Source organism: Ovis aries, chromosome 8 (assembly GCF_016772045.2).
Source record: "Ovis aries strain OAR_USU_Benz2616 breed Rambouillet chromosome 8, ARS-UI_Ramb_v3.0, whole genome shotgun sequence".
NCBI classification, from domain to species: domain Eukaryota; kingdom Metazoa; phylum Chordata; class Mammalia; order Artiodactyla; family Bovidae; genus Ovis; species Ovis aries.
In genome coordinates this window covers 83,963,567-83,987,719 of record NC_056061.1, presented here as the reverse complement: position 1 = coordinate 83,987,719, position 24,153 = coordinate 83,963,567, and the positions used below count along the sequence as shown (strand labels likewise).

Below are 24,153 nucleotides of genomic sequence, written 5' to 3'. Positions count from 1 at the left end.
TATCCCCTTGCCTTTCCGAGCTAGTGCGCTGCTGGCACAACGGCCGGTTTTCCACCCTTGATGGTTTAATAATCCTCCTCTGGACCTCCTGCACGACTTGCCTTTCTTAAGGTTCAGTGCCCTGAAGAGAACAATGTTCTAACGAAAAGGGAGATAATATTTTGCACCAAGAGTGAACGCTGCTTCAATTGCAACTTCTATTAAATCTTTAATAATATAATTGTCGCAGCTGTAACACCAGCAACAGCGGCTAGTTGCACACGGAGCTCAAGCCAAGGTGGGCAGGGCTAAACCCAGCGTTCTCCGCGGGGCTGGATGGCAAACAACATGGTCTGCGTTAAGGGCTCCACATCCATCCGAGGATTTCATCCTTCACACCCTGTAGCACGAGGACAGTTTCAGCCCCGTTCTGGAGATTTAGGAGGGCTAAGTAGTTTGCCTATGGCTCCAGAGCTAGAAAGCCAGAAATCAAACCCAGACGGTCTGGCCCCAGAGCCAGACTCCGAGCCGCAAAGCAGCAGTACTTCCCTGCGCTACCGCGGGTTTTTTCTTTCTTCTGTTTTTCGAACTTTTTTTTTTAAGTACCCTAAGCTGTTCTCCCTAAGAACCCAGTGCTCCCAACCTCCTTACCAACAACACAGAGCCCAGTGCTCCCAACCTCCTTACCAACAACACAGAGCCCACCCTCTCTAGCTGCGACAACGATGCCCCCCATGTGAAGCCCCCCAGTGAAGCTCCTCCAGCTTTTTTCAACGCTCCTGAGCCCCCAATCCACCCACAAGGTTTACGCTGCTCCCCGCTGGATCAGTATTTCACGAATCAGAAAAGATTTGTGTTTCCTGAAAACCTGAGGCATTCAGAGAGTTTTTCTTTTACCAGGTAACTTCACAGACGATTAAATACCAATAGTACTGTGAATGGTTCTAGGGTCATCCTCCCTTAGGAGCTAGGTTTGCATCTGAAACGCCCTAATGATCCCCAGGGAGAGTCCATTTTAAGTAAAATTTAAATAACCACTGGCCGGCCTGCCCCTGACCTGCATTCTTATTTAACTCCTCGGAGAACTTTCAGAGAATCGAAAACTAAGACTCCTCACTACCAATCTACGTTTCTTTTGTTTGGCTGGGTTTAGGTTCAAACACATAAAACTAGGTTCATTCTTACAATTCTTATACAACTATTACAAACAAGTCGGATAATTTAAAATATTAAAATAAATGACTCGTTCACTCAGACCATGTGGCTTTTTAAACACACAATGGCCTTGCCTCCAGGACCGCTATTTTCCTATGGGTTTCCACCCACCAGCGGGATCAGGGTGACTTTCTGTAATCTCTCCATCAGTGCTCTCCATGCAATTCCGAAAGCTTCCTGGGTACCCCACCTGCACGGGTTCATTCCCAGCACACCCTTTACTCGGCCTCAGGGTATGTGGCTTCCAAGACCAGCGGGAGGCGAAGGGGACTCTTCCCTCCAAAGCCGGGGACCCGCCCCATTCCTCCTCTGCCCCGACAGAGATGGGGCTGCCCACTCGCCAGACCGGTTCAACCTTCCCTCAGGGCACACAGCTCAACCACATTTCCTGCCTCCCAGCCTTTGAAGTTGGGTCAGGTCTCTTAGTTCTGGCCCATTAAATTTAAAAAAAAAAAAAAAAAACTGCAGTTCCCATCCTTTGTGGAATCCTGAGGCCACATCCACAGACAGCAGCCATACAAGGTAGAAAATGCACTGTCTCCAAGCAACCGCACAGAGCAGAGGCCCCCGAGACCTGCACGGAGACTAGAGAAACGACATCTTAAATGTGATCACCTGCCCCTTGGATTTGTGGACGGTGTTTTACTAGCCCAGGCTAACGTAACTCCTCCCCGCAAAATAGTCTAATGTCCTAGTTCGACAGGATCACCAACAATAAGATCTATTACATCAAACGAGATGTTAAGTTATTGAAACAAATGGTAAAGAAAATACATCATGGATGGAAGGAAGAAACTTATGCACCTCTGTGTCTTGAAAAGCAGGAAACCCTAAACTCATGCTGCTGCTGCTGCTCCTGCTGCTAAGTCGCTTCAGTCGTGTCCGACTCTGTGCGACCCCACAGACAGCAGCCCACCAGGCTCCCCCGTCCCTGGGATTCTCCAGGCAAGAACACTGGAGTCGGTTGCCATTTCCTTCTCCAATGCATGAAAGTGAAAAGTGAAAGTGAAGTCGCTCAGTCGTGTCCGACTCTTAGCGACCCCATGGACTGCAGCCCACCAGGCTCCTCCGTCCATGGGATTTTCCAGGCAAGAGTACTGGAGTGGGGTGCCATTGCCTTCTCCGCCCTCTACTCATAAGCCTAAATAATTCCTGGAAATCCAAGCTGAACTATAAACCACCCTTCACAAGATTCCGTGGCCAATTAACACCCATTCAAACATGCAAAAAATACATTATTACATTTATCCAATAAACATGAGACTCCACTAAGGGCTTCTCTAAGTTTTCTAAACTTAAACTCATATAAAGCAACAGTGGAATAATTTTAGACGACACACAGTTTCATGCATTGGAGAAGGAAATGGCAACCCACTCCAGTGCTCTTGCTTGGAGAATCCCAGGGACAGGGGAGCCTGGTGGGCTGCCATCTATGGGGTCGTACAGAGTTGGACACGACTGAAGCAACTTAGCAGCAGCAGCAGCAGCAGTATAGTACATATAGTTAGCTCCAAATTACAGAGTTGAAAGGAGCTTTAAATATTTCATAATCCAACTCCAGCCTGAAAGGGGCTCAAAGTCTCCCACAAAAACATCTAAAAGTCTCCGGGTCGGGTCTCTGTGTCACCAGTCGCAACAAAATGAACCTAGGAAGACAAGTGTCTTCAGGATTAGAGCATCACCGTTCACCTTGCCACCAAGGTTACGTGAAGGAATGTCCTCTCTCGGAGTCGGGGTGCAGCGTTACGATCCATCGCTGATGTGATGGAGCATATAAACGTGGAGCAAATTTGGTAAAACATTAACGACTGTTTAGCCTGAGGGGTAGGCATGTAAGTTTTCATCGTAATGTTCCTTCTACTTATAGATTCGAAAACTTTCCTAACAAAAAGGGGGGAAAAAAAAAAAAAGAATGACCTCTAATCATTTTTCCAGTCTCCAGCCCACTTGGGCTCTCTAGCTTCCTGGCACAACTCCCGGGTCTTTCCTGGGAGTCCCTGACCAGGGGCCCTCCTCAACATCCTCCTGCGGTCTTCGGGGGTGATCATTCGATCCTCCCAACGTGCCCAGATGAGATCAGCGCATTCCCGACCACCTCAGCCAAGTCATTAATAAAAAGCTCAGACGCACGGCCGGAGGCGGCAGCGACCGGGCGGAGGGGGCCCTGGCCCACACAGGGCGCCCGCAGCAGAGCCGCCCACCCAGCCAGGGTGGGGGCAGGCCGCCCGAGGGTCTGGGCGGGGGACTTGGGGGCAGGGAGGAGGCTGCCTTTCCTGGGGGGCCCAGGAGGAGAGGAAGGGGTGGACTTCGAAGAGGGCCTCCTGAGGGCCCGGAGGAGCTGGGGATGACGGCAGAGGGATGGAGAATCTGGGGAGGGCCTCGGGGCCTTCCAGCAGGAGGGAGACAGATCCAGAGGCCGCACCCAAGCCAGATGTGTGTCCCGCTTCCCCCCTCCACCACCACCAACCAGCCCCTGTACACTGGTTTCTAGACAGAGTCCAGACCCTCCGCAGGATATGAGATCCCCACAGAGCCCCCCACACTCTCTTTAGCCAGGGTTGGGGCCTTCAGCTCTGACCTGCTCACGGCCACCCCTATGCCCACCCCTGCACGAGCTGCTCCTCCTGCTACGAGCGTCAGCCCCTTGGCCCCCATCTTTGGCGCCTGGCTCAGCCCCGCACTGTCCCATACGCCTCATCCACACAGCACCTCCTAGTCCTCAGGGGGGACCCAGACACCAGCCCACTGACCTGGGCACCTTCCTCCTGACACAGGCCCCCAGCGACAGACCTTGCCAGGCGCCCTGACCCTGCCCGCACCACCCTGCACTGTGGTCCCCCAGCACCATTCTCCCCCTGCCTCTGCTCTGCACACACCCATAGAGCTCTCAGCCATCAAGGCGTCCCCAGGCCTCGCAGACAGGAATCAATAAGACGTGTTCAATGAACCAACTGAGAACACGACACCAACGTGAAGACCAGGACGCTCGTGGGGGGTAAGGGGGGCTGACAGACCACAAGCAGGGCCGTGAACCATGGGGACGGCGGCAGGGGCCAATGGGAACTGAGGGGCGCCCTGATGCCCTCCCACCTGCTTCATGCCAGGTGAGTCTCTGCTTGGGCCCCGGGGGCGAGTCACCCCCTCTCCTGCCCGCGTTCACCTTCAGACATCTGCCTCTAAAGCTCGGCTCCCGCCACGCACGGCTGCCTCTCCCAGACCCCCGGTAAATCACGTAGGAACCTGCCCCAGGACCAGAAGGTTAAAGCTCTTCCATGGGAACGTACAAAACAAACAGAGGGAGGAACCAGGGGCCCCTCGGGGTGGAGGGATGGGGTGAGCTGGCCGGCTATGCGGATAGGGCCGGACTCGGGTGGTTCCCAGGCTGCAGCTCTGGGCTGAGGCCCAGCCAGCACACAGAGAAGCAGGGGAGGTCACCATTTGGGGGGCCTGGGAAAGGATGGCGCTCTGATGAGGGTGAGACCCCCATCACCTCTCAACAGACCCCAACCGCGTGGAGGAAATGGCAGCGCCATGGTGGCCTCGAGGAAGCTTCTCAGTCACTTAGAAAGACTCAGGGTGTTAGCTGCTCAGTCGTGGACCCCATGGACTGTAGCCCAGCAGGCTCCTCTGTCCACGGGATTCTCCAGGCAAGAATACTGGAGTGGGCTGCCATTCCCTCCTCCAGGGGATCTTCCCAACCCAGGGATCAAACCCAAGTCTCCTATATCACAGGCTGACTCTTTACCATCTGAGCCCCCAGGGAAGCCCTCCACTCCACTTAAAGCTGCCCTGTGGCCTCTTACAATCCCCGGAATCCAACCTCTATAGCAGGGCAACCAACTGCAGAAAAGGTTCACCTAGAAACTTGTTTCCTGGAAGCAGAGTTATTGGGTGACAACCCACCAGAAGGTGGTGAGCAGCCCAGCCCACAGGCTCCATCCACACTCCAGCGAGAGCTGAATGCGGGACAGAAAGGCTTTCCCAGCGAGCCCAATGCCGGGCCCACTCCCAGAACAAACAGGACATGGAAACAGGACGTGTGTGTCCACCGCTGGCAGGGGGGTGGGGGTCCTCCTGCCCGCTACCACAGAGGGGGCCTTGTGGGGCCCCGTCTGCAGGAGAAGGTCTGACCACCCCCCACCCCTCTGCCTCCACGCACCCGGCCCACTGACGCACGGCTGCCACTGTCTCAAGCGCACTCACCTGCTGTCTGATTGCACTCGAAGTTGATGACACTCATCCGCTGGAAGCCGGAGCTGCACTCCTCACCCCCGAAATAGATCAAGGTGAGGTCTCCATCCGAGTACCTAGGTTTTTGTAACATACGCACACACACGTTTGGTAGAAACAAGAAAGAAACTTGAACGTCTAAGCATTTCTACATTAAGACTTTTGCACACCATCCACAGACCAGCACAGACACAAACAGCTGGGGACACACTCCCACCGTCTGGGGCAGGATCGTCCAGAGGAAAAGAGTTCCAAATGGATGCGCTTGTCATCCTCTCACTTCAAAGTGATAACTGGCTGGATGAAAGCACGAAAGTTTCTACCGGGAACATGGGGACTCTTTTGCTCTCATTTTGGGGTTCTGTACAAAATAATTTATGCCCAAGAAGACACAGCTCTACCAGCAACTGCCTCAGAAAGTCTGACAGAGGGACCCCGGATGACAATTTCAGAGAACTAACGCTTTGATAAAAGCTTTTGTGAAGGTAACTCCTGACTTCAGGGGTCAGGAGAATTGTCCTGAATGCATTCGCCTGGTTGTTCAACTCTTGGGTGTGATGCCAGTGGTGTTTCAGATTTCTCAAACCACAAGAGAAAACTCAAAACTTCTAAGAAACATAAGCTGTAAAACGCAAAAGCCATATCAACTAATCAAGTAACTTTGCTACAGTACAGTTCCCTACAGACAACAGATTATAAAACAAACCGTACTAACAGAAGCACTTGTACTGTAAAGCTAGGAAAAACATCCACCTGGGTCAGCAACAAACGGCACTTGCCTGACTCAAGCAAGAAAAAAAATGCCAGCTTAGCTGACTTCCCTGTGCTTAGCTGACTTCCCTGTGGAAAATGGAAGCAGGCGGCTGGCAAGGGAGCGTGTCAGGCTTCACAGGGACATGCAGGATGCCCTTGAGAGTCACACGGGGGCTGTACGCACCGGAGGGTCAGGTTCTGGGGTCTCCCGGCCACTTTGACTTGAGTGGAATCTGCCTTTTTCACTTGGCACACCGCAGCATCTTTCTTATTACAGACGGGCACTTGGCTTCCTCCGCAGACGCTCAAATAATATGTATACTCGTCCGCCTCCGAAGTGTAGAACAAGGAGTCTGAGGTTGAGGAAAGGGGGACACACGAGAAGGGGCTTCGCGACGCGCACAAGCCTGGGAGAGCACAGCCTCCTCCCGTCTGACCTGCAGCGCCCGCCCCGGGGCAGGGAGTGCTCAGCCCGGGGCCCCTCCCGGCCCTCAGGGGCCCCCCACTCACCTCCCACCCGGCTCAGCGGCTGGAGGTCGACAGCCACGTCATGCTGCGCGCTGCTCAGGGAGCAGCTCTGGCTTTCCAGGTAATCCCTGTGGCAGGCGTACTCGGTGACCCACTCGATCTCAAAGCGGCAGTTGGATTTCGCCGTGAGCTTGGGAATGGTGCCCTGCCACAAACCCAGAGAAAAAGGGAGAAAGATTCATTGTATTCACACGGCTCAAATGCAGGCAGAGTCTCTCTGCTTGCGGAAAAGCTCAAGGGTGTGCTACTGGGGTTTTAACATTGCTCTCATTCTAGTACCGCCACGGCCCCTAACAGATTGTGATGGTTTGACTGGTGACAACCCCGCTTCTCTGCGGCTCTTCCGGTCCCTTTCAGAGTCACATGCAAACTTCAGCCTGGGAACCCGCCCTGAATGCAGTCTCCCCTGACCCACCACGCCCGTGGCTGGCAGTCACCATGTGTGAAGGGCCTGTGGTCTGTCCACTCCTTTCTGTCACAGGCGCCAGATGGACGGCCCCTCCAGGGGGGTGGAAATCACTGCATCTGCGCGCACCTGGGGAGACAGGCCCTAGCCCCTCCTAGGCATGTCCACGGGGGAGATGGCCCCTAGACCCCTCTTATGAACGTCCATGGGGTAGACGGTCCCTAGACCCTCCAAGCAATGTCCACAGGGGAGATGGTCCCTAGCCTCCTCTTATGAATGTCCATGGAGGAGATGGTCCCTAGCCCCTCTTATGAATGTCCATAGAGGAGACGGTCTCTAGCCCCCTCTTATGAAAGTCCATGGGGAGATGGTCCCTAGCCCTCTCTTATGAATGTCCACAGAGAGATGGTCCCTAGCCCTCTCTTATGAATGTCCATGGAGGAGATGGTCCCTAGCCCCCTCTTATGAATGTCCACAGGGAGATGGTCCCTGGCCCTCTCTTATGAATGTCCATGGGGGAGATGGTCCCCAGCCCTCTCTTATGAATATCCACAGGGAGATGGTCCCTAGCCCCCCTCTTATGAAAGTCCACGGGGAGATGGTCCCTAGCCCTCTCTTATGAATGTCCACAGAGAGATGGTCCCTAGCCCTCTCTTATGAATATCCACAGGGAGATGGTCCCTAGCCCCCTCTTATGAAAGTCCACGGGGAGATGGTCCCTAGCCCTCTCTTATCAATGTCCACAGAGAGATGGTCCCTAGCCCCCTCTTATGAATGTCCATGGAGGAGATGGTCCTTAGCCCCCTCTTATGAATGTCCACAGGGAGATGGTCCCTGGCCCTCTCTTATGAATGTCCACAGGGAGATGGTCCCTGGCCCTCTCTTATGAATGTCCATGGGGGAGATGGTCCCTAGCCCTCTCTTATGATTATCCACAGGGAGATGGTCCCTAGCCCCTTCCTAGGAATGTCCACAGGGTCTTGGGCAGGCTTCACTTGTACTCAGATCAGTTTTGTTCGCGGGTGAGACCAGGCTGTCACCCCACCCACAAGCCCACCCTCTGGCATGAGTGCTGAGCAGGAAGTCACTGTGAACAGGGATGCAGTGCCACCCTCTGACGTCCCTGGAGGAGTGGTCCTCTCCCCGGCCCTGGCATCAGGTGCAGCCGTGCCGCCTCTGGGCACCTCACGCTGCCAACGCTTACTGAACACCTGCTGAGTGCCAGACATGGGGCCCAGTGCCAGTTTTACCATCACATGGCCAACAAGCTGCAGAGGTCCAAGTCCAGCCCCGACCGCTTACTCAGGAAATCGATGCCCCAACTAACCCCTTGGCTAAGGGCGGCCTGACAAACAAACAGAGATGTGGACCGAGCGCTGAGCGAGAGCAGCCGGACGCCCAAGGCCGTGTGACTCCACGTACGTGGGAGGTCGGGGAAGGCAGAGGCCAAGGGGCAGAGGCGGGGCTCTCGGTGGCGGCCAAGGCTGGGTGAGCAGGGGGTGATGGTGGCTGGGCACGAGGCTTCTCTGGGTGATGGAAAAGTTCTGAGGCGATAATTGTGCAATTCGGTTAGCGCACTAATAACCATTAAACTGCACTTAGGCTGGGCGAATTTTTACAGTATGTAAATTCAAGTAAAGCTTTCTAAAAGAGATTTATGTGACAAGGTGAACGTTTTACTAAAGTTCCAGCTTCTAAAAGCATTTAATGAGCCGGTGAAAATGCTTCAATAAACCTTCAAAGTATTAAGGGCCCCGGGCCTAAGTCACCCAAGCTCTGCCCAGGCGACAGTCAGGCTGGACACAGAACCTCGTAAGCTCCATGGAAGACGCACCAGCCTCGACCGCCTCGTGTCCCATGGAGAAGGGAGGGGCACTCTCCACTGTCTCCCCCGTGAGAATGTGGAATGAGGCTCGCTGGATGCAGCACAGATCAGAGGGGGAAACACCGAGACCATGGCCACCTTAGAGCATCTCCCTAATTCTGATTCCCACTTGTATGATGGAAAGAAGAAATACACGCAAAAAAAAAGTATTAATGACACTTCTCACGATCACATTCGGGACCGGCGTCGTTTACTGGCCCGCCTGGTCTTGGCTGAGTTGATACCACGCAGCCCCGGAAGTCTGGCTGGACCCGCACTGTAATCTCATTCTCCACACCCACCCCAACCCGCAACACACACACACATACAAAACGGCCAGCTGCCAGCCAGAAAGCAGAGCAAATTCCACGTTTGTTTGGGGGAGGACATTCTTTGGCAAAAGAATTCCGTTCCTCCTACTTCATTCTGTGGGGAGGACAGGCAGAAATAAATTGGAGGAAAGCCCTACCCTTCCTCCCTGGGGACGCCTCCCTTCAGCAGCACTGCCATCTGCAAAGACACTTAAGCAGCAAAGGACCTGAGGGACTGCACTGGCCCGGGGCCCAAGGACACAGCAGATGCAAGGCCCTACCCTCAAGGAGTTTACAGCTGGCACTGGAATTTGAGTAAACAGCGAGTCATCAATCTGCCCGTGGGCAGGGGGCGGGCACGCAGGTGAGGGGGCGAACACGCTTCTTGAGGCTGCAGGAATCTCCCTTCGGGCCCTCGTTTCCCCTACACTGGTACCCACCCCCGGAACCCCAGAGCGCTGTCTGCCAGGCCTACACGCCATCTGCACGACTCGTTTCTTACTATGCTCCTACAAACCACTTAGCCGTTTTTACCTTGCCTCACCCGAAGCAGTCAACAGACACGTGAAATCCACAGGTTCAGGATCATATGTACATTTTTTTTTCAAATATTTACTGACAGCCGCCTTGCTGTGAAGTTTTTTTTTAAAAAAAAATCTGTCCCTGAACTACCGGATGTCATCCCACACGACCCTTGAACGAAAACACCATCCTACGGGTGTAGACGGAGGCCCCTTGGGCTGGTTGCGAAATAGTACACAGCCAACCAGGCACGTTCAGCACATGGCATGGTCTAGCCCGGGCCCACTTGGCTTCCCCGTCCACTGTGGCTCGTCTCCCCCACGGGGACCCCCGGACGAGGGACCGCTGAACGCCGCTGGGGTGCAGAGCTCAGGTCAAGCCACTCACCTCTCTGCGCTCCGACGGGCACACAAACGTGATGGTCACCGCCGGGCTGTGGCCGTCACAGAAGTCTGGCTGGCCGGCCCCTTCCTTCACGTAACTCAGGACGAGCCTGGAGATGCACACGTCGGGGAGAGAGTGAGCATGACCAACACGGACATCACAGCCCACTTCGTGCTGCCCTCGGCACCCTCATTCAGGCGAGAGGAGAACAGATGTAGGTCACAGACATAAAAGACACCACAGGACAGACTCCCTCGTGTTTATTTTCATTTGGGGGACATAAAATTTAAGTGAACGTCAATGAGTGCTGTACTTTCTCAAAAAACAAACAAAACCCAAAAAAAGAGCCAAATAATCACCATGTAAACTTAAGTTCTTAGAAAAGCTGTCGGGAGGACAAGGAACAAAATCATAAACCATCTAACAAAACAAAACAAACACAGCCCAGCTGGCCAAGCGCCTTTCAGCCCACGAGGCTGCAAGACCACTTCCTCTCTAAATGGCAACTTTTCAGTGCAAACCGAGGACTTTCTTTTTTAAACCTGATAACCGCCCAGAGCACTGGCCACATGGCCTCCCACTGGCAGGCAGACAGACCCTGGAAAGGTCCATGGGGTACTGGCCTCGCTGCGGGCCGTGGCCGCAGAGGCACCAAAAACAGACGACCTTCCTGGTCTCTGAAGGTGACCTTGGGCTTTCACTCCATGCCCACGCTCTCCGGAGAGTCCTCTCCAGCCCCTGCCAGCAGGAAGAAGCGCCCGTTTATCACTTGAAGACAGGGTGAGAGGCTGAACTCTGTCCCCGCAAATTTCACAAGCGGAAGCCCCCGATGCCCAGCATCCCCGACATGACTGTATTTGGACACGGGGGGCCTTGGAGGAGGGGATGAAGATGAGGTCGCTGGAGTGGGCCCCTGAGACAAGAGAGCTGTCCTTATAAGGAGAGGGGCTCGGGACACAGACACACAGAGGGAAGATCACAAGGGGACATGGGGAGGAGACAGCCGTCCACAAGCTGAGACCAAGGGTCTCAGGAGGAGCCCCCCACCATGCCCCCCGCAGACACCTCGGCCTCCAGAGCTGAGAGGGAGCTAGAGGAGCTGCCTGGGCATCCTGCAGCACTCGGTTTGGGCGGCTCTGGCAGGCGGACACACTTGCACATGCGGGAATCTCCCAGCATGCTTCAATTTAGGTCACGCGCCAGTGTTTTCTGGGGACAGAGTGCAGTCTATAATTGCACACGCTGATACACCACGAGTTCCAGACGGGAGCAGGTGCAGTGAGACGTCTACCAAAGGGCTCCGGGAACAGAGAGTGGATAAAAATCCTCACTCCAAGTTCAGGACGTGGTCACGTGGGACCCACCGGAGACAGCAAGCTCTCTGCCAAGCCAGGGGCAAACACAAGTCAGAAGGAGAGCGTGTGTCAACAGCAGGGCTCCTTAAGAGAAAGTGAACCACCCCTGCCAGAAGCTAGGGGGCCCACGGCGGGCTAGGGGGCCCACCGGACCCCAGTCGGGAAGCAAACTGTACCCAGAAGGACAATGGCAAAGTGGCCCTCCTGCCGCTTGCCCTCCAGGACTGTTTTTTTTTTTTTTTTAAAGAAGAGATAAAACTATGGACATAAAACCGATGTCAGGGGCGATGAAGCAGGGAAGACACTCAAACACACCATAAGGTGGTGGCAAATTCATGAAATGGAACCCATATGGATGGATGTTGGCTGCATCACGATAAACGTGTTCCTGCTCTAAGAAACAAATGATTAGAAAGTCACCAAGAATATGCAATTCAAGCAATGACCAGTAAGTTTATAAGCATGTGTGAAGTAGCAGTCACTTGGCAAGGCCTTTCTCAAGCCCTGGTGAAAAGGGGTATTCTTGCAGCTCCCCTGAAAAGCCAGGCTCTTGCTGAGAACTGCCCCTGCCAACCGCAGACTGACCTGTCATTGCTCACAAGCTTCAGCCCCTCCTGGGGCCGGCCCACGTCGAACGCGCGGTCCCCTCTCACCAGGCAGGCGGCCGCGCCGGGGGGACACACACGCACTCGCGGACTCGAGGCCCGGAGCGCATCTGGAAGAGGTAACACGTGGCACCGCATCAGACCACACACCGGGCACAGCAATCACACTCAAACCTTGGGTCCAGGGGCTCTTCGAAAAACTGCAAATTTTCTTAAAGTCTCCAATATAAGGTAAAAGAAATTTGGAAACAAGGACGAGCAGGATCCCATCCCGAGACCCTGGGCAAGCCAAGGCCCGCTCTGAAACTGGACAAGGGGATGAGCTCTCTGCCCAGCCGGGCAGCTGGAAAGCAAGGACGAAGCATTGGAATGCTGGTTCTGCCCCTGGTCCGCAGGAGGGGCTGGGAAGCCGGGACATGGGACGTGGCTGGTGGCTAAGGGATGTACCCCTTAATCTCGGAGCCACGGGAATCCTACGGTGCTGGGGCAAAGGCACTGAAGCCTCTGAAGCAATCTTTCCCCCACTCCCACCCCTGATGCCCTCAGACACAGACCTATGTCCCTGCAGACATTGATGAACAGAGATGTATCCGGGTCAGAGTCGTCCACCAAGTAAGCACCGCTGGTCTTGATCAGTGGGTTTAAATCATGCTTCTTGAGCCCTCTGTCGAAAGCGTAACATGGCACCTGGGAGAGAGAAGGGAGAAGGAGGGGCTTCCACACACGCCTTCGGGTTGCGGGGGGTGGGGGGGGCGGCAGGGGCACGGCAAAGCCTGTGACCTCTGCCACATGACACTGGGCTCCATGCCTCAGGGTTTCCAGTGAGGCCCCCGAGGACCACATAATCAAGGCCTGCAGGGCTCCAGCTGCTCCCGTGAGCATCTCCTGCCTGCCCCTTCCCTCCCCGCCACCCGGTCCATTTCCACCAGGGTGCTCACTCATGGCTCCCTGTCCCTACCCTCCCTTAGCAACCACCTCACATCACCCTGGCAGCAAGTCCTCTCCTGCCTGCAATAATCTCTTTTAAGGGGGCCTCTAGGTTCCAGCTTCCATGTACCCAACTCTGAGCCAATATTTCTACAACCACCAGATCAACCCTTTAACAATTCCACCGAGTCACAAGAGATTGTCACATACCGAGTGAAGTCAAGTCAGAGAGAGGAGAAATATTCTATGACATGCCTGATGTGCGTAATCTAAAAAGACACGATGCAGCTGAGTTGACTTAGAAAACAGACTCACAGACTTAAGACGATGAACTTAGGGGTTGCCGGGAAGAAGGACAGAGGGAGGGAGGGTTAGGGAGTTTGAGATCGACACGTACTCCCTGCTGAATTTAAAATGGACCAACAAGGACCTGCTGTACAGCACAGCGAACTCAGCTCAATGTCCTGTGGCCACCTGGATGGGAGGGGAGTTTGGGGGACAATGGGTACCCGTGTATATATGGCTGAGTCCCTTCCCTATTCAACCTGAAACCATCACAGTGATGTTGATCAGCTATTCCTCAATATAAAATAAAAAGCTTATAAAGGAAAAACTAAAAAAAAAAAAAGTTTTAAAAAATTAAAATTCCCTCGAGTCACATCACTCTGCTCAAAATCCACCAGGGGCCGCTTCCCATCGCAATGAGGGTGCAATCCCAGCTTCTCTATTGTCTCCAACCCTGGGGACCACTCCACGTAGTCACATTGGCCTCGAGGGGCACTTCACCCCAGGAAAGTGACACTGCCTCTGCCTGGAATAGTTCCTGGCATCCCCTCTCACCTTGCTCAGGCCCCGGGGGAAGCGTCACCCGCTTGGCGTGGCCTTTTCAACATCTTCCACTCTCTCTGCGCCTCCCCTACCCTTTTCCTTCATTGCACTGGTGTCTGTCACCAGACACCCCCACCTGCTAACGTGCGAGTGAGCTCCTGAGGACGGGGGCTATGTCACTGCTGCGGCCCCAAGCAAGGCTTAGGACATGGCTCGGAGCCTGAAGTTCCTCCTCTGGGCATCCGGCCCACGCTTTGAGTGTGTGTGAGTTGTTCAGTCACCTCTGACTCTTTGCCACCCCAGGGACTGTAGCTCACCAGGCTCCTCTGCCACAGGGTTCTCCAGGAAAAGAATCCTGGAGTGGGCTGCCATGCCCTTCTCTAAGGGATCTTCCTGACCCAGGGATTGAACCCAGGCCTTCTGCTTTGGCAGGTAGATTCTTTCCCATCTGAGTCAGCAGGGACGCCCCACTGGGTTCCAGCTCACACGTATTCTCTCATCTCTATAAATGAATGGCCTTCTGTTTTTAAAAAATCAAGGACTAAACCAAACCACTGCATTGTACACTTCAAATATATGCAATTTTACTTGTGAATTACACCTCAATAAAACTGGCGGAGGGGAGGAAAAAGGGGTCCAGGGGAAGGTTACACATGAAACCCATTACAGCGGGCAAGACCCTGTGCTTTCCAAGCTCCACCAAAGTCTGAAGGCAAAGCAGCCAAGCCCACAGGTGTGCCCCTGAGTAAATGCCTGGTCACCAAGTTTATGTGAAACAGCCCCCAAATCTCAGCTGCAAAGTAATATACCACATCGTTTTAATTGCCTTAGCCAAGAAATATTCTAAAAACTCATGTTCTCTGCAAATCATTTCAAAGGATCGATAGTCTGTTTCATCATTTCCAGTGGGTAATTTTCCTTAAACTGTTCGTTTGGAAAAGTTAAGCTATTCACAGGCAGGTTCATTTACAAAGGTTAACTGCTTCATGTTAATGTTTAGCTTTTAAATGTTTCTCGGAAAGATGCTATCAACCCTGCAGGAATGCTCTGACCCACTAACCCTCTTCCCCTGTTCTGTTTGCACAGACTTCAGAGAGAGCTACTGGATTAAACCCAAGGACTCGCACCCCCTCGGCGGAGGTGGGGGAGGGGGACCCAAACTCATGTCAACCAGACCCTTAGAGCAAAGCTACCACTACCTGTGACACTGACCCGACAGCTAGATGCCAGCAAGGAGGGCAGGCACAGGCACAGAGCGGGCCGAGGGCAGGAGGCAGAACCCACACACGGCACCACGTCCTGCCAAAAGGCCATCGAAGTGCGAGAGCAGGATGACTGTAGACCGTGACAAAGCTCCAGTGGAAGTAACCCACGCCCTTGATCCTGCAAATTCAAAGCTTGCAGCCCCTAGCAGAGTAATACAGTCAACAGAAATGTGTTAACTCAGAGGAGGGGGATGGAATTGGGCTGACTGATGAGACAGGAGACAAGAAGCAACTTTTCAGCTACGAGATGGAGAGTGAGCAGGACAGCACCCAGCAGGCGGGGAGGGGGGCCATCTGCCTTAAACTAGCTCTGTGTCACCCCAAGGCTAGATGGATCTCCGTGAGCCAGGCCTGCAGACCCCCCCAACCCCCCTCGCCCCGGCTCAAGGCCACAAGCAACTGCTGGCTGTGTCTCGACTCCAGGAAGGAACAGGAGACACGCCCAACGCAGCGCCCCCCAGAATTGGAGCAAGCGTCGGAAAAACAAGCAAGGCTCCTGGGGAGAGTCCTCCCACTTCCTGCTCCGCTGAGCCGAGCAATGGAGACATTCATCAGCCCCGGGAATGCGGCGGCCGGCAAAGGGGGTCTCTGCCAGCTCCACACACAGCACACTGAGTCACCCTTGTTAACAGTGTGTGTCTGTACATTAACCATATTTATGCAACGCCGCTAGGACCACGCACTTGCCAGGAGTGCATTTTCTGTGTTCCCTAGGGGTGGAATGGTAGGGGGTGCGTGTCCACAATCTTGTAAAGAAATTACGATCTAAGAGGACTCCACCGGGATCCACTAAGCAGAGCATGACGCGGGTGGGTTTAGATGGCACTTTCTGGAGCCCACCCCCGCCCCATGCTCTCTGCCCATCACTCCATTCTAAATCCGATGAAGCCAAACCAACAGAAGCAATGAGGAGACACTAATAACGGGTGGAGATCAAGACCACACGGCCACTAAACCAAGCCTAGGTTTGTTTTTTCTTAAAGAGGAATGATGAGTGTTTCTACATTTAACATAATCCTTGAAGTTATACTATAGCCTATACGACGCAATCGAATCCTACTGAAGACAGAGAAGAGGGAAAACGCTTTCCTATGACTTGCAGGGGGTGAGAGCAACGCTCCTGCTGCAGCCATCAGGCTCTTGTGTGTGTCAGGCGCTCGGTCGTATCCGACTCTCTGCAACTCCATGGACTGCATGAGCTGAACCTCCCAGGCTCCTCTGCCCATGGGATTCTCCAGGCAAGGATACTGGAGTGGGTTGTCATTCCCTTCTCCAGAGGATCTTCCCTACCCAGGGATCAAACCTGGGTCTCCCACGTTGCAAGAAGACTCTTTACCAACTGAGCCGCCAGGAAAGCATCAGGCTCTTGTGTTCTTATCTACTTGTCCATACCTAAGGCAGAGCAGATGCCCTCCACACCTTCAGTCTATGGGCCCCCTGAACGCAACAGTGTTTTCAAAATGTAATGACATTCCTGACGCTGAGCCCCTCCAGAGAGGAAAACTCAACAGATAAAAGCCCTGCCGCCAACCAGGCCCAAAGAAAAGGTCACTGGGAGCAAATCAACATTCCCCCTGCATCTTTCGATCAGCTTCTAAGAGAAGTTAAACATCACTTTTGAGAAAAACATAGGCTCTAATCTCCCCATTTCCACCCCGCAAAATGACTCAGGTCCAGGGTCAGCACCCTCGTCCTGTAAACATGTTCGGCTTTGTGAGTGACGTAGGTCTCTGCTGTGTATTCTTCTCGGCTTTTTTTTAACAATCCTATAAAAATGTAAAAAAACAATCCTAGGTTTGAGGCTGCACAAACAGAGGATGTAGTCTATGACTTCTTGACCTAAAAACACAAAGGAAACCAAAAACAAGCCACCGTTTCTTTCTTTGGGGAAGTAATTACTCTTTAGGTGGTGGGAGACAACTGTCAGTTCAGCAAAGCAAGGTAAAAGACAGACTCGGTTAAAACAGGAAAAATGGGGGTGATAACTATCACTTGGAGAGTCAGAGTCCGCAAGAACCTCCATGGGGCCTGGGGTCTCTCGGGAAAGCAGAAGGCACTTCACACTGGTTCAAGGATGCTTTACCTGCCGCTAACGAAATACTGGCAAAGAGTCTAACCTAAGTTTTTAAGCGCAAAGTTTAAATCTGACACCATCTCCTCCTAGTGTTATTTCATTCTATCTTCTTCCTTCCCATTGAACGCTCCTTACACACAAGGCAGCATCCCGACTAGCTCTTCTTTTAGAGACGGCCGCATCTGAAGAATCGGTGATAGCTCAGTATTTGTAACTTAACATGGCTTTTTAAAAAAAGATATAAACGTCTCTTTTTGCCCTTCTTAAATGACAACGTATTAGGCCATCAGGTAAATGACCAATTACTCCCATCACTGATCACTCCCAGTTCCTAGCTCCTAAGAGGGTCTCTGAACTCAACTCTACGGAACAGAAAACGAATATAGGAAAAAGAGAATTCTCAACCCAGGAAGACTATTGCCTGGGTGAACAAAGGAAAGCCACCTTGAAATCCCGGGGTGGTGGGATGGGAGAACTGCAGAGGAAAGGGCCCTCTGCCCCCTCCACTGCCAGGGAAAGTCAGAAGCTGTAGGTTAGAGAGGATGGTGCTTCATCGGTCACCAGGAACACGTGCCAGATAGCAGAGAAACGGGAAGTAGTGACAGTCATCTGGCCTCTGAGGTGAGCTGGCAACAAATGTAAGGGCCAGGCACACCTGACCTGGATCCAAGATGCATTTAGAAGCCACTCCCAGGCCAAGGAGATGGTCTCTGCAGGCAGCATGGTGATCTAAACCCCAAAGTCAGCTTGAAACTTAGTTCTTGAGATGCATGGCATCAGAAACCAGGAAATCACTTGCTCTACATGAGTGAGCCATTCCATTTCCAGTCTGTCCTGTATGTTTAAAACACCCTGTCCTAAAAGTAAGAACCATCCAGGACAAGTTATCAAGGAAATCACGCAGTGTGTGTGTGCGTCAGCTGCTCAGTTACATCTGACTCTTTGTGACCCCATGGACTGTAGCCTGCCAGGCTCCTCTGTCCATGGGATTCTTCAGGCAAGAATAATTAGAGTGGGTTGCCGTTTCCTTCTCCAGAAGTTCTTCCCAACCCAGGGATCGAACCCGGATCTCCTGCACTGTAGGCAGATTCTTTACCATCTGAGCTATCAGGAAAGCCCAAGTCATATGGTTTCTCTGCTCAAACGGAGTTTGAAAACCAAAAACAGATTTCTACCTCAAAAGGTATGTGTCTGTACTTCAAACACTGAAGGTCCCAGAATGTACTTCACAAACATGTAACCCTGAAGGGCCCTTGTTACCTCTTTATTTGCTTTAAATATATCCTTCTTGCAGGCTGCAGTAGTCCTCCACTCGAAGTAATGCACACAATCTGTTGCAGTTACAAACTCGGGAGTTCCCTATTTTTAAAAGAAGTAAAAATAAGTTAGCACACCACGTATTGTAAAAGTGCTCCTTTTCTAAAGTTAGAAACCGTGAAGGCTAACGAAAAATTTTAAACTAGCAGCAGTGGGTGTGTGTGGGGGGGGAGAGTAGTAACACACAACTGTTTTAGTTAACAAGGTCAGCCGAGTGAGAAGTTCCCAAACTCAAAACTTCTGAGACAAAAGCTTCATAAAATCATGATGGAATTTGGCTCTAACTGATCCAAAACTGTTCTCCGGCCCCAGCTATGCAAGTACAGTAAGCTCATGGGAAGTAATCCCTGCAGACCTTCCACTCTCAAACTCCAAATGTTCTCCGAACCAAACGCCAACAAAACCAAAGCCAGAAAATGTGACCTCATGCTTCCTGGAAGCCGACGGAGGAGGCCCATCTGGACCTGACCAAGCTCATACACCGGCCTTCCTTAAACGCCCCCACACTGGAGCGGGGGGCCCCTTCTAACAGACGGGGACCAGCGATGACCACGGTGTGGCTGGTTGTTAAGACCCAGCGGAAACTTACCCCTACACTCCCTGAGCAAGTCTAAGGAGCTCTGCAAATTCTGGCTCTTGTAGCATGAACACAGAATTCCTCAAGAAAAGTTAGTTAAAATTCAAACGACAGCTTACTCTGTAACTCAGACCTCCAGATTTCATACCACTGCAAACAGATTATTTCCCAAAGTTTCAACATGGACAAGAGTGCAACGGACAATCTGGTCCAAAATTAACAATACTGAGTGACAGGATGGGTTTTAAAATGCAACAGTCACAGCACCAAATTCTAAAAATGATATTTTAAAGCAATCTGGTAGCCACATGAGCGTCACTCTATCTGATTTTTCTAAACACTTGGATTCTTACTCTGATTATAGGACACTCACAGAACATGTACACAAGCCGTTTTTCCTAAAAGCTAACAATCGTTTGCTGAGAGTCCCTTTCTAAAGAGTAAGGATTAAAACTAAAATATCACATACAATATACAGAGAGTGAAGACAAATGTCATGCTTTAAACAATTATGTTCCATTTCAACACTAGTAATACCCCGAAAGTTGGGCACCCCATTACCCACTGGCCAAGGTTTCTTCTTGATAGGTGTCAGTTTGTCCAATTTAATGTAAATTAGAAAAAAACAAAACAAACAAACAAAAAACACACTTTAAGAAGCAAACACGCTGCCCTGAAAACTATCAAAAGAAAATGCAGAAAGAAAAAAAAAATTATGCCAGCAACATAAACATTAAACAGAGCTTTGAGTTTAAACACACTAATCTTTACATTGCGTTGTACACAGGATGTGGGTCAAGTTTCACTTAAACATTGTAACTATAGGCTTAGGATTTGTTTACTTATTGGTTTTTAATGATGATGGTCATTTGGTTGGGGTTTCTGTTTATCTGTTCGCTTGAGTTTTTCATTTTACTCACTTACTTGTCTTAGAATACCAGGACAGCAAGAACACCCCAGGGACAAATGTTTTTAAAAGAAAGATTATGAAGTGACTCTCCATGGACTCACCAAGGTTTTCCCACATAAGAAGGTGATGCTACTCTGAATTTTGTGATTCTGCTGCTTACAGTTCACTGTTGTGTTGAATTCCAGAAGAGATCTGCTTGCGGTTTTCAAAAGAGAGTCACCTATTCGGAGAGAAAAGAGCATGAACAAGCTAGAAGACATTCATAACCAAAAGCTATTTCCAAGTACGAGCAAACTAAAAACGGCACTATAATTCATCTGAAAAGCTTATAAGCTTACAAAGTGCCCTTTCCCAAGAATTCTCTGTCTCAGGAATGCCATCCTCGCCCCACCTCCTGTTGTTCAAGCCCCAAACAAAATGGCACTAAGTCCTATCTTTCTCTCATCTGTCAACATGGGCAAGTTCCAGCACTTTGACCTTCTTCTCAAATCCGTCCATGTCTCTCCATCTCTACGACGACTGTAACCACTGGCTCCCGTGCTCTGGCTACAGCCTCTTAATGGGGCCCCTTGCCTCCAACTCCTGTCTCGTCCCTCACCATCCTCCCTTTCCCACCCATCTTGCACCAGTCTGATCTTCAAAAACATAAATCAGAATATATAGTTCGGCTGATGAAATCCTTTTTATAACTTCATACATACACACTGTAAAAACAAAAAATTTTTAGAACAGTCCACAAATAGGGTGATCACTTCTCAGTTTGCCTGAGACATTATTATAATAAAAAAATCTATATAGTATCAGTGATGATAGTTGGCACAAGAACAGACAGACTGGAACAGAGATCAAGACACCAGAACAGAGAGCACAGACACCTGGATTCTTGTAGTGAGCAGAGAAACTGTTCAGTAGATAAAACTGGAAACAAAATAGCAATCGGTACTGGCAAAAGATAACTGAATCCCCACTTAAACCACTGTATACAAAAATAAACTCTAAAGGGATTAAAAGATATAAACATGAGAAACCAAATTCTCTTAATAAAATATATACATAGTTATCTTTTAAATCCTAATGCAGCAAAATATTGAAGTCTCAAAAGCAATAACTACCCAAAAAAAATTTAAACTTGACTTTTTATTAAGTTTAAAAGTTTACACTCATCAAAAAGTACCTTGAGGAAAACAGAAACAAATTATAAATTTGGTGATACATTGAGCTGGCAAAGAACTAGCATCAAGAATATATATACTCACACAAAAACAAAATCATTTTTTATAATTTTAGGAAAGAAAAGGAAACGAATGACCTCTGAGAGAAAACGCTGAGAGGAAAAAGGGGAAAACCCACACCAAGTCATAGTATGGCAATTTCAATTTCAAAGGCAAAGAGAAAATTCTAAAGCTTCTAGAGGGAAAGAACTGATCACATGCGATAGATAATATGAAGTGGGCAAGATATGATCAGACAGAAGAAAAACATCTTCATAATACAAAGAGATGTTCAACATCACTGGTGATCAAGACCACACGGCATACCAAGCCCAGCCATTAGATGGACAAAAATTAAGCACCAAATGTCGGAGGAGAGACAGCCCAAAGCTCTCCTGTGTTGCAGGAGAAGTATGAACTGGTTTAACCAGTACATAATTTGGCATGGCACTGAGTCCTACCACTGAACATTCACATACCCTATTCCTTAGCTCGTCAACTCTTAGGTAAATACATAAACGAAAGCCGCAAATAAATATATATGTAACAAGACATGTGAAAGAATATCTCGTGTTCTTCACACTAGTGAAAACCTGGAAACAACTCAAATGCCCATCAAAAGAAGAGTGGATAAATTAACCCTGCTAGACCTACACAATACTACAACATAGGAATCAGAGGAATAAATCAGGGAAAGACAACAATACAGCTGTTTTTTAGCAATATGCTGTTAACCACTTAAGCTCCCCCAAAACTACACATTGTATGATATACACTTTTTATTAAGTTAAAAACACCACACACAGCCGGACAGACTCTGACTAGAGTGAGAGAGGAAAGAAAGGAAATGTTGGTATACAGGATGTGGGCAAATGATCACCTCCAGTGAAGAGAGACAGGAGCATGGAGAGAGAGTGGTTATTGTCAAGGTCCTAGATTTTGTGAGAGAAGGGTTTCATTGCATTATCCAAAACAACTAATTTAAAAAACAAAATGGAAAAAAAAGATTAGTTCACAGACTAATGATGAGTGAGTGTCATGACCTCGGGATTACAACTGGTCTACTTTGATACCTACACCGGAGATCTTTAAGCAGGGGGAAAAGGAAAAAAAAAGAGGGGAAGGGGTAAAAATTTTAAGACGCCAATGGAGAGGAGATAATAATGGCTTTCAGGCCCCAGAGCACCAGACTTAACAGTACAGCGGTTCTCTGCCTTGCCTGTCTAAACCGCGGCAAAGGTTTGCCAGGATCGTTCTTCCGCGCCTAAAACTCCAGGAGATCGCTCTGAAAAATCTTTTTTTTCTTCTCCAGACCCAACAGCCTCAGAGGCCTGCGGAGGCGGCTCCGGGACCACGGACAGCGCCCCGCGGCTCCGCCCACTGTGGGCGTGGCCAGGGAAGCTGGTGACGGGGCGGGGCCTCCCGAGCCCCCGCAGCGCCGCGCTCCAGGAGACTCGGGGCGCAGGAGGTGGCGGGGCGGGCTCGGCCGGCAGGAGGCGGCGTGTGCAGCCGCCAGAAGGGGGCGCTTCCGGGCCGTGGCAGGGGGCGGGGGAGCCCCCCCACCTTAAAGACCCTCCCCCCGCGCCTCTGTCCCCCCCCGACGCGGCGGCCCCATCCGGCCCTGTGCCCAGAGCTCCCGGGGGCGCCTCATAACTGCTGGGCTCGCCCTGCGCGCAGACCAGACGGGCCCTGGCCTCGAGCCGAGACGGACCGGCCGAGCTCTGCGGCCGCGGCGCTGGGGACAGCGGCGTCCCTCAGCGTCAGGCCCCATCGGCACCGCGCCCGCCCGCCAGTCCAGCCTGCCTGCCGCCCGCTCCTCCGCCTACTGGCCAGGACCGACTGCCCACCCCGGCACTCGGCGAGAGGCCGCGGTATACCGCGGCAGCGCCCCCGCGGCGGACTCCCGCGGCACCCCGGCCAGCCTGGCCGTCCTCCCCGGACGAAGGCCGGGCGAGGACTGCGGGGCGGCGGCCAGCACGCCAGGCCCACGGCCAGCTCCCGAGGACGGCGCCAAATGGGCTGGGCCACGCTCGCCGGGCCCGCCAGATCGCGCCGAGTCCTCCAGACCGCGCGCCGGGCCCGCCAGACCACGCTCTCCAGGCCGGGCGCGCCAGACCAGACCACACTGGCGGGGCCCCAGCAGACCAGACCGCGCCGGGTCCTCCAGGCCGCGCTCTCCAGGCCGGGTCCTCCAGACCGGGCTGCGCGCGCCGTGCCGGCCAGACCGCGGTCTCCCGGCAGGGCCCGCCAGACCAGGCCGCGTCCGCCCAGGCCCGCCAGGCCGCGCCGGGTCCTCCAGACCGCGCTCTCCAGGCCGGGTCCGCCAGACCGCTCTGGGTCCTCCAGACCGCGCGCTCGGCCAGCCGGACCGCGCCAGGCCCGCCAGACCGCGCGCGCCGGGTCCTCCAGACCACGCTCTCCAGGCCAGGTCCACCAGACCAGGCCGCGCGCACTGGGCCCGCCAGACCAGCTCGCGCTCACCGGGCCCGCCAGATCGCGCCGGGTCCTCCGGACCGCGCCAGGCCGTGCGCGCCAGGCCCTCCAGACCACAGTCTCCAGGCCGGGTCCTCCAAACGAGGCCACGCGCGCCAGGCCCACCAGACGGCGCTCTCCAGGCCGGGTCCGCCAGACCAGGCCGAGCTCTCCAGGCCAGGCCGCGCCGGGTCCTTCAGACCCTGCGCCCCGGGCCCGCCAGGCCGCGCTCGCCAGGGCCCGCCAGGCCGCGCCAGGTCCTCCAGGCCGCGCTCTCCAGGCCGGGTCCGCCAGACCAGGCCGAGCTCGCCCGGGCCCACCAGACCAGACAGCACTGGCGAGACCCCACCAGACTAGACCACGCCGGGTCCTCCAGGCCGCGCTCTCCAGGCCGGGTCCTCCAGACCAGGCCGCGCGTCC

The 24,153-nt window shown here is 52.5% G+C and overlaps 1 protein-coding gene across 1 annotated transcript in view; it reads right to left on the bottom strand.

Annotated features, from left to right (window-relative positions):
• The window catches only part of IGF2R (insulin like growth factor 2 receptor), a 103,076-nt gene that overhangs the window by 54,184 nt on the left and 24,739 nt on the right, over window positions 1-24,153 (bottom strand). The window contains exons 3-10 of the mRNA XM_027972632.2: window positions 20,152-20,270; window positions 18,507-18,605; window positions 12,707-12,839; window positions 12,133-12,262; window positions 10,196-10,301; window positions 6,688-6,850; window positions 6,362-6,530; window positions 5,398-5,501 (exon numbers count right to left, since the gene is read on the bottom strand). Coding sequence (XP_027828433.1) covers window positions 5,398-5,501; window positions 6,362-6,530; window positions 6,688-6,850; window positions 10,196-10,301; window positions 12,133-12,262; window positions 12,707-12,839; window positions 18,507-18,605; window positions 20,152-20,270 — 1,023 coding nt within the window. The remainder of the gene's footprint in view (window positions 1-5,397; window positions 5,502-6,361; window positions 6,531-6,687; window positions 6,851-10,195; window positions 10,302-12,132; window positions 12,263-12,706; window positions 12,840-18,506; window positions 18,606-20,151; window positions 20,271-24,153) is intronic.